This window comes from Agelaius tricolor, unplaced genomic scaffold, assembly GCF_023055355.1.
Source record: "Agelaius tricolor isolate 1412-34295 unplaced genomic scaffold, bAgeTri1.0.p SCAF_51, whole genome shotgun sequence".
In the NCBI taxonomy this organism is placed as follows: domain Eukaryota; kingdom Metazoa; phylum Chordata; class Aves; order Passeriformes; family Icteridae; genus Agelaius; species Agelaius tricolor.
This window is the reverse complement of record NW_027269311.1, coordinates 337,500-347,346: the sequence shown is the minus strand read 5'-3', so window position 1 is coordinate 347,346 and position 9,847 is coordinate 337,500. Positions and strand designations below refer to the sequence as shown.

The 9,847-nt window shown below is 50.3% G+C and overlaps 1 protein-coding gene across 1 annotated transcript; it reads left to right on the top strand.

The window, feature by feature from the left end:
• Positions 1–264: 264 nt before the first annotated feature.
• On the top strand, positions 265–9,191 carry LOC139604443 (neurofilament medium polypeptide-like). The gene is made up of 9 exons (XM_071455597.1): positions 265–405; positions 1,742–1,882; positions 2,371–2,687; positions 3,491–3,653; positions 4,137–4,238; positions 4,937–5,146; positions 6,161–6,371; positions 6,953–7,034; positions 8,291–9,191. The coding sequence occupies exons 1-9, from the start codon at positions 313–315 to the stop codon at positions 9,111–9,113; spliced, it is 2,142 nt and encodes a 713-aa protein (XP_071311698.1). The 5' UTR covers positions 265–312; the 3' UTR covers positions 9,114–9,191.
• Positions 9,192–9,847: the final 656 nt, after the last annotated feature.

Sequence of the window (9,847 nt, the reverse complement as noted above, 5' to 3'; positions counted from 1 at the left end):
AAGTGAACTAAACACGTGCCGAGTGGTTTATCTGGGGTGAGCACGGAGTAAAACAAAAGCCATGTCAAGGGAGGGGGTTTCTCACAAGTGCCTTTTGTGCTTTTGGGGTGCAGTGTTACAGACAATTGAGCACAGGAAGAAAAGGGGGCAGGGACTGTAACTGTGGCAGGAATAGGGCCCGTGGTGGGTGCAGAGCCAATGCAGGGCATTTGCAGGGTGCCCTGCCACTACGCACTGGTGACAAGTGACTCTTGCTTGCAGGAGGTGCAGGATTATGTGTTCTGTGAAGCCATCATTGGGACATCCCCCAAGATGGAGAGGATAATAGAAACAATCATTACCTGTCAGTTCATTCACCCCTCTATAGAAGTATCAGCCAGACAATTCTCTTTCTATGTGGAGAAGGTAAGTCTGGATTGCATGCTGGCATTTTAACAGCATGGCTGAGGGGGGTGTGTGCTTGTGTTAAAGCCCCTCTTTACCCTTCCTGAGGCACTTTGTAAATGAGTGAAGATGCTTTTAGAGATGAGACTGGTATTTGACTTCCCCAAAGCAAAAGTGCAGTTCCAGCTGCAGTGCCAAGGAGATGGTGGCCACCCCAGAGAAATGCCAGTTTCTGTGCTCACGGTAAAGGGAGGCTTTTGAGGACCCTCCAAGGCACGGTGATGTCTGTACACTGATGCTGCAGGGAAGCTGGGAAAACTGGAGATTCCTGTGAATTCCTCAGGCTGACAAGGAAAAACCCAACATCTCCTGTGTCTCTTTGGCTTCTCTGCTGTTGGCATGGATGCTTGATGGTACAGCTATATGGATCAGCTCTGTGCATTTCCCTAAGCCTCCTCTGCTTCAAAGGACCCCCAGGCATCCTGCAACTGCAGTGATGATAACACTGAGGCAGAGCAGGTGCCCTTTAGTCTCTGGATCCCAACTCCAGCATCATCTTTCTGCCTCCTGCAAGTTGTCTGAAAAAGAGAAGATGGTTAATGATTTGGTTTCTGTAGTTTCAGGCCTCTCCTCTGGTTCCCAGGCTTCCAGTGAAGTACAGAATTTCTGGAACAGGCAGTTCAGATGTAATTGAGAAGCTTTTCAGCTCTCCCTGATTCTGCCTGGGTTCTGCTCGATGCCACACACCCAAACTGATTTATTGCATACTATGGCACAGCACCTGTTTGGTATCAGTACATGCAGAAGTCGTTTCCCAAAGTCTCTGGTTTCTCTAAACCATGCAGGAAGCCCAGCACAATGCTCAGACAGGAAGGAAGAGCCCAGGCTGATCAGAGCTTTGAGACCACAGACACCTTGTCCCTGTAGCAGGGGCTGCAGGACCCGTGGTGCAGACAAAGTGCTTTTTGAGGCTGCTAGAGCCAGGAAGGTTGTGAGAAATGACTGTATGTGAGTGAAGATCCCCTAGTGCTGTTCTGCCCAATAGAGAGACAAAACTGGAGACAAATGGCCTGGATTCACTTTCTGCTTTAGATCTTGGGTCAAGCAGCCACCTCCTCTCAGGGGCCTATTCCCTCATCTGTACTTGGGAGTTTTCCCTGTCCTCCAGAGGATGCTGTGGTTTCTAAACATGAAAAGCATCTGCTGTCAAGAAAAACCTCCTGGAAGGGTAGAAACAAATAGAAAGAGTAAATAGAAATGTATGCACTCGTGAGGCTGAAAAATGTGAGCTGCAGCAGAAGCAGAAGGAGGTCTGTTTCTAGTTGAGGCTGTTTTTCCTTGTCTCCTGTTTCCATAGAAACCCAGCGATGTCCTGACACTGCAGTACCAGCCTTTGTCTTTAAAAAACACCTGCCTGCTGCCACTGGACCTCATGCTGCACTTGGAGCAGCCATTCCTGGTCTGTGATAAGGAGCAGCAGCCCCTCCCAGGTGGCCAGGTGAGCAGCCCTGGCCTCCTCCAGTGGGGTCTGAAGAGGAGGGATGTGGTGGTGCCTTTCTGTTGGGAGCTCCTTGAGTCAAGAAGTTTATTCTGTAGCATCAGCAGTGGGCTGGCCTGAGCTGCATCAGCAAAGCTGCTGAAGGAATCAAAATCTTATCTGAATTGAGAAGATCCATCCTGGCTTTAAGGCACAGGGAGAGGGGAGCAGGCAGCTGGGTCTGGGCAAGCCATGCAGGGAAGGTGTCTCCTGGAAAGCCATGCCAGCTCTCCAGCAGCCACCCCCTTGTACTGGGGCTGAGCACAGAAACGGGAGCCTGAGGGATCCTGGACTGGACTGTGGTGCCTGCAGCCAGAGCCCTGCTGGAGAGAGATGAACCATGAACTGAGAAGCCCGTGCTGGGGTCACTTGGAGCATTTACTGTTTCATGCTGTCAGACCTTGGGACATCATCCCACAGGTGATTAATTACTGTTCATCTCCTTGCAGCCTGTGAGAGTGGATGTAGGGGAGACCTGTCATCTCTACATCGTGTTTGACCCAGCTTATGAGCTGGATTTTAAGAGCTGGAAAAAAGAGAAGGTTCTGAAGATAGACATGGTCAGGGGCCATCCTTTTGTGGAGCATATCACCCTTCAGGGAGAAGTTCACTTCCCAAATCTCCAAATGCAGCCCAGCTCCGTGGAGTTTGGCTGCATCATGGCTGGCACTAAAAAAGTGCGTTCCCTGGAGATGACCAACTGCAGCCCACTGCCCGTCCAGTACCGCTGGTCATTCCGTTCCGACAGCGAGGTGACCAGGTTTAGGTATGTGCACCTTTGCCCTCCCCTTGAAGCTCTTCTTGCTGTGTCCTGTTTGTACTTGGCCAAGAGCAAAGCTGTTTGCCTGGCATCTGACAAATGGCACTGAGCAGCTGTGCTCAGGCTGGATGCTCAGGGAATAGGTTTTCCACCACTTTGGTGCTGCACAGCCCCCACAGTGGTTTCCCCTGGGAAGGAAAGCTGGGGTGAAAGCTGCTTTCTCAGACCTCTGTGGCCTGAGACCATGTCCACCTTGATGAAGGGCTCCTAGTCCTTGTAGTCTTGTAATTAAAAGGTAACTTTTGTAGTTACAAGAAGAACTATGTCAGTGGGGTTTTTTTTTAGAAAGGAATGAGGCACTCGAACCAGATAGCAGCCACAGGACAGCTAAATCTTTCAGAGAAAAGAATTTATTGCTCTCTTATCAGAAGAAATGAACTTCTTCCCGCCTCGAAGGCACTGTTAGGATTAGAAGGAAGAAGTAGATGAAGACCAGACAGAATCCTGTGTTTGAATGGAATTGATGCATCCTGTATGAAGTGTATGAATATGCAACGGGCTATTGTTCTTAAGGGTTAATCCTTTGTTAGTGGGGGTCCTTTTTCGGGCTCGTGCTGCCCAGCAAAAGGTACCCGGACGTCCGTAACTCTTTGTATTTGTTGTCCCATTTGTTGTCCTAATTCAAATTGTCCAAATTATTTTTACTCTAATTGTATTACTATTTTTATAACCATTTGATTACTATTAAACTTTTAAAATTTTGAAAACAAGTGATTGGCATTTTTCACAATAGTTCTCTTATTTTCCAGAGATGAGCTTTGCCCACCTAAATTCAAACCCCAACCACCAAAAGGGAAGAATACCAGTTTGGAGTCCCCAGCATCTCGATGGAGACACTTCAAGATGAGACAGGAGCAGGCAGCCAGAATGCTGAAAGAAGTGGATGATTTTACCCAGTCTTTAAGAGACAAGGTAGATTTTCTTGTACATCTGCTGCTTGTGTTGCCTCCCCAGCCTGCCACCACCAAGTCATGCTCGTGCTGAGCTCCCTTTTTGCTGCCCTGCTGTCCTGTGCCCTGACAGTGGGCTGGGCAGCAGGGCCAGTGGCTGGACATGGGCTGTGTGGGAGGGAGAAATAGGAGAGTTTTCCTTGGAGAAGCTCACTCAGGTCCTACAGACCTGTGTTGAGTGTGGGATTTTTTGCCTTCACAATGAAAGATGAGGCTTTTATCTGCATCATCATGGTAAGGCCTCCAGCTTCCTTCCCAGAGCAAGCTGGGATGAGTCCTGATCTCCATGGAGCCTCTTCCCAAGGCAGCCAGACTCCCTGTTTGCAGGGCTCTGCTTTCACCCAGAGCTGCTATTGCACTGCTGGCCCTGGAGCTGTCTTACAAACGGAGACTTTGCAAAGTGGCTGTCTCTTCCTCCCAGCATAGAAAATGGCTTCTTTTTCAGGTGCAATCAGATCAACTTCCTGAATTCCCCCGCCTCCAAGTAGGGTTTGAGGGAATCAGCAGCTCCGTGGACGAACCGCAGCCTTCCCTCGAAGCAGAGAAGGTAGGAGGGAATCTGTCTCACTTGCACATTGTCAGTGTGGCCAGCAGGGCTGGAGCTGCCAGTGCCACTGGTGGGCCTCAGCATTGGCCACAGAGGGGCCTCCCATCCCTGCAGGCCCATCACAAAGTGCTGCTGAAGGAACTGGTAGTTGGAGAGGCCATGCAGGACACGTTGTAGGGCTGCCCAAGGACACTTTGCAGCACCTATGGAGGGCACTGCTCCCCCTGGAACTCCTCAGGTGGTCCATAGGAAACTTTTGCAGGAGCTTTTGCTGTAGCACCTTGAGAAAGCAGCATTTAAATCAGAGAGAGGGGAAGAGCCTCAGGAGTCAGATGAGCTGGGCTGGAGTCCTTCGCTCAGCTCCGAGAGCTCTCACTCTGAGCCTCCTCCTTTTCTAAAAGCAGGAAGAAATGCTTTTTCAAGGCAAGTTGTGCATCAGAGAGAATTTCTACTGCCAGGAGACATCCCAGTTCACTTTCACGTAATGTACTAATTAATGCATTGATCTGTGAGTGTGGGAGAAGATTTTCCCCATGGTCCCTGCACTGGTCAGTGGCATGGATGCAGGATGAGATGAGGGTGATTCTGGCAGTGTTTGGGGAATAGGCCCCTCCAGGTACAGCTGCACTTTGCTCCAAGATGCTCTTCTGCATCCATTGCCATGCTCAACAGCTCAATCTCTCCTGTCTTCCATCCAGGCTTTCAGTATCCTGCCAATGTCAGGTGTGCTGCAGCCAGGTGAGAGCCAGCAGGTCTCCTTCACCTACTCTGGCCACCTCAACACCATCTCCGATGTCACGGCGCTGTGCCACGTGGAGGGAGGCCCCACCTACGAGGTGCTGGTGACCGGGGAGATCTCACGTGTCCGCTACTCCGTGAGGCCCCAGGAGATCAACTGTGGCTTACAGGTACCACACACATCCCTGGCACAGCTCCTTGCCTTGGCACCACGGCCAGCAGGTTCCTGCCCACCTCGCTCCAGGGCTCCCTTCCCAGCCCCTTTGTTGGCTCTGGGGCTTGGAAGCCCAACCTTTGAGGGACACATCTGGCATCCAAGCTGCTCTAAAATGGCCATCTCCAACCCTCTCCACAATGCTGGGAATGCCTCTTTTTCAGGGTACCTAACACTGCCTCTGGGGCAGGCAGGCTCCCAGTGGGGGTGCTCTGAGGGGTGTGTCCCTGAGACATCTCTCTGCTGATCCACACCTAAAGCCTGACCTCCAAGGAGATGCTCTTGTCTAAAGCTCTTGCTTAATCCACACAATAATCAAGGGAAGAAGTTGGGCTTCCAGTCACTACTGTTGGAGAGACTGTCCCAGAATAATCCCCACTTCACTCTTTTCCAGTCAAAAGCCCACAGATATTTCCAGCTGCTGGCCCTGTCTGTGTTGCCCTGGGTGACTCCCTTGTTGCATCTATGTTGCTTGCCAATACTTGCATGCAGGTGCCTTTTCTCCTGGAATGCCTCAGTGCTGTCTCTGTTTCTCCTGGCTGTGGGTGACCCCTCAGAGGGCAGAGGGCCTGTGTGCCCTGGTTCATTTATTGCTGGCCCTCACATGGTTGTTACCACAGCTCTGTGTGCTGCCAGAGCTGCCTGGTGCTGTGCAGGTGCCCTGTGAGTCTCACTCACTGGATTTTGATGAGCAGTACCTTGAGGAGGAGAAGGTGAGAAGGCAGGTCTAGTCCCCATGTACACGCTGCCGAAGCTTCACAGCACTCCAGCATTCCCAGGCTTGTGCCAGGGAGATGGAGGCAATCCCCAGGGCAAAGCCAGCTCTGCTGACATGCTGTGGGAGGACCTAAACTAAATAGTTGGTGTTATTGGGAGGAAGGGAGGAGACAGAAAATGGGTTGATTGAGTCTGTGTGATGAAAGGCAAGAAAAGGAATCTTGCGTATGGTTTCTCTTCCCTCCACATACAGATCCTGCGGATGGCAGTGGGGTCTGAGTACCAAAAGAGCTTTGTTATGCCTCCACGTGCCATGGGTGAGACACTGCCTCCAGAGGTGCTGCAGGACCACGAAGCACACAGGAGGCCAAAGGCTCAACAGGCAGAGCTCAAGCCCATGGCAGAAGCCAAGGCCAGGGCTGAGTCTGAGTCCAAGGCCAAGGCCATGGGCAAGGCAGCAGCAGGTCAGAAAAACAGTGAGGGTTTGGTGGTGTCTGTTTTGCCTGTGGTCCAGCCCATACACCCTGAACTCTCTCTGTCACCTTGCTCTCCAGGGAAAGCCCATTCTTTTAGCAGCTGCCTGTTCCCCAGCTTGGTGGAGGAGCTCTTGGCTGAAGGGCTGTGGCATCCTCTACCAACCCTGAGTGTAGCCAAAGCAAGCTCCTATCTGCCTGCCATAGACTGGGGAAATCATCAGGATATTTCCTTGTGTCCCTTAGCCACAAAGACTAGGGCTGGATGAGTTCCTCAGCCAGTAGGACCAGGTCTAATATCACTGGCTCTTTTATATTTGCACCTTCCTAGCAACAAAAGAACAATCTCATCTTGCTTTCACCGAGTCTCCTTTCCTGGGATCCGAGGGCATGGGGACTTTACTGCCCGGCCATAGCTTGGGGGATTGTCTGAATTCTGGGGGGGGATACAAGCTCCCCAATATCTCCTGGGATGATAGGCTGGGTCAGGAAAAGCTGTGAATCCTTGCAGCTGACCCAGAGCACCCAGGTCAGCTTGCAGTCACTCATGGTTTCTCCTCTTTGTGCTAAAGAACTGCAGCGAGAGAAAGCTCTGCAGAGGAAAGCAGAAGTGGATAAAATAGCACTGGAAAGGAAGCTCATACGGAGGAAAAAGTGAGTAAGGCTTCCATGGGTTACTGCTGTTCCATGGGTTATTGTCCCTGGAGGGCTTCCCTGCTCCAAGGACTCTGAGCTCAGAGGTGCTGGATAGCAAAGGCCAGAAGCAGCACAGGGATGGCCATTCTGAGCTCCCTGGCTGCCAAGAGAGGAAGGACCTTCTTCTGTTGAGACAGAAGATCTTCTTCTCTATTGGAGTGCTGAGCCCTCCTGGCTTAGCTGCTGCCTGCAGGGAGCTGGGCTCTGGGCTTGCCTTGGCACTGCCTCTAGAGGTGTCTTTAGGTCCATGGGGTTGAGTTGCACCTTCTTGATCATCTCCCTTCACCAAAACAGTGGGATTGTGGTATGGGCAGGTGTGGGGCACAGAGCAAAGCTTGGTTTGGGTCCTGCTCCTGCCACAGCATTGCAAGTCCTTGCAATGCTGATCTGCCAGGCTTCTCCTTATGGTGGGACACCACCCACAGAAGCTCACGTCCTTTAGGCTCCCCTTCAGCTGCAGCAGTAGGCCAGCCCAGGAGAAGCTCAGCTCCAGCAAGGCAGCCCAGCTCAGGACACACAGGCAAAGTGTGGAGCTGAGAGTGGAGGCTGGTTAAAGCAAGTCTGTGTATCAGCACTTCCTTCAGCCCAGGCTGAAGTTGGTTTCATGGGGAGGAGACAGATGAGGCTGTTTCAGATGGCTTTCATGGCAGAGAGCACCGGTTTGCTTGCTCACAGCTGGGTTCCTGCAGGAAATCTGGCTGACAAGAGCCTGTCTTGCAGGAGAGGAGTTCCTGCAGCCTTTGCTTTCTGACTGATAGGATTATTCTCATTAAGGAGCAGGCTGTGCCCTGAGGGGTGCTGAATGAGCTGAGTGAGAATTGTAGGAGAGATAAGCAGATGTCAGCAATCTGTGATCTGCTTTAAACTGGGAAATCAAGAGACAAAGAGCATTTTCAGGCATCAGCACAGAGAGCTGCTGGATCAGCCTTTGGCAGTGGGCTGGAGGTGTCTGGCTGTGCCTTCAGAGGGAGCTTGCACAGCCAAGACCTTATGATGGCAACGTTCAGGTTTGGCTGGTCCTGGAGGTCCCCTTGCACCAATGGCATCACTTGGGATGTTCCCAACCTCTGTGGGTTGAGAAAAATTCACGGAAATGGTCTCGTGGTTCTGCCTGGCCTCAGGGTCAAGGAATGAAGTGCAGGGCCGGCCAGGACTGCTGAGCCCAAGTTTCTGGTGGGGACTCTCAGCGATTTTTTCTGTTTTGTTTGCTGAAGGGAGCTGAAGCAGCTGGCTCAAAAGCGTGAGGAAGAGGCAAAAGCCTTAGAGGAGGAAGAGAGGCGGAAGGAGGAAGAAAGGCGGAAGGAGGAAGAGAAGCGGAAGAAGGACAAGAAGGGTGTCTCTGTGGGGAAGCAACCTCCAAAAGCAGAGAAGGGGAAAACCAAACCCCCAGAGAAGAAGGAAACCAAGGCTCCAGAGGGGAAGGAAACCAAGGCTCCAGAGAGGAAGGAAACCATGATCCCAGAGAAGAAAAACAAACCTCCAGAAAAGAAGGAAACCAAACCCCCAGAGAAGAAGGAGACGAAAATCCTAAAGAAGGCAACCGAACCCCCAGAGAAGAAAAACAAACCTCCAGAAAAGGAAACTAAATCCCCAGAGAGAAAGGCAACCAAAATCCCAGAGAAGGAAACCAAAGCTCCAAAGAAGGGGGAAGCAAAAGCCCCAGAGAAGGGGGAACCCAAAACCTCAAAGAAGGATGAAACCAAAGCCCCAGAGAAGGGGGGAACCAAAGCCCAAGAGAAGGGGAGAACCAAAGCCCAAGAGAAGGGGAGAACCAAAGCCCCAAAGAAGGGAGAAACTGAAATCCCAGAGGACGCAGCTGAGATGGAGAACTTGATCCAGAGGTTTCAGATCTATGAGTCATTGCAGCAGAATTTCTCCTACTGGAACAGAGTTCAGGGTACTGTGCAGATACCTGTGATCCAGAAGGGAAACAAGTTCCAGCATGCAGCTGGAAACCAAGGTCAGAAGACCAATAAGCCTCAGGAGAAGGTGAAGAAGAAACCTGAACAAAAATGTAGAGACCAAAGCAATCTTTAGTCATCTCAGCTGGAGATGCAAAGCAAAGTTACAGAGGGGACAGTCAGATGATGATGTTCCACAATGACTGGGTATCATCTGTGCAGATGGGGAGGTTACCCCTTCTTGGGACTCAGTTTTTTCAGGCAGGGAAAGATTATTCTTTAATCACTCAACTCAGTTTCTACAGTTTCAGACCTCGTGTCCAACTTTATTTAATAGATTTCTTTCTAATTATGCTATTGGTTAATAAAATATATTTTACTTGTGCATCAAATCTCTCTATTGTATTGTTTACTTGTTCTCTGCACTGATTCTCATGGGACAAATCCTTGTTGTTGCAGGTACATTTGTTTTTCACCCTCAGAATAGATTGTTAACAAACTCTCATTCTCAAAATAGCTTCACATGGGAACTTGTAACTGCTTCTCTGCACTTAGAAGAGATGACAGGCCAGCTGTTAATATTGCAGAACAAGGCCTGATTTCATAAGGCCTTTCTTTTATCATTATTCTACCTGTCTATGACATCTCCCCCTTTTCATTCCTTTAAAAAAGGCTCCTATGTTCTGATGTTGAAACAGCTCACTCTTGTGAGGGTATTATCTCATGAAGGTTTTCACTGGTTATTATCTGTTAGACAACTGAAAGGTGAATAAGCCATAAATGAAATAACAGCATGATGGTGTACTGGAGGGATTAAAGTTGTAAAAAGCATATTGGAATTCTAAGTAAATCAGTTATGAGAAAAACTCA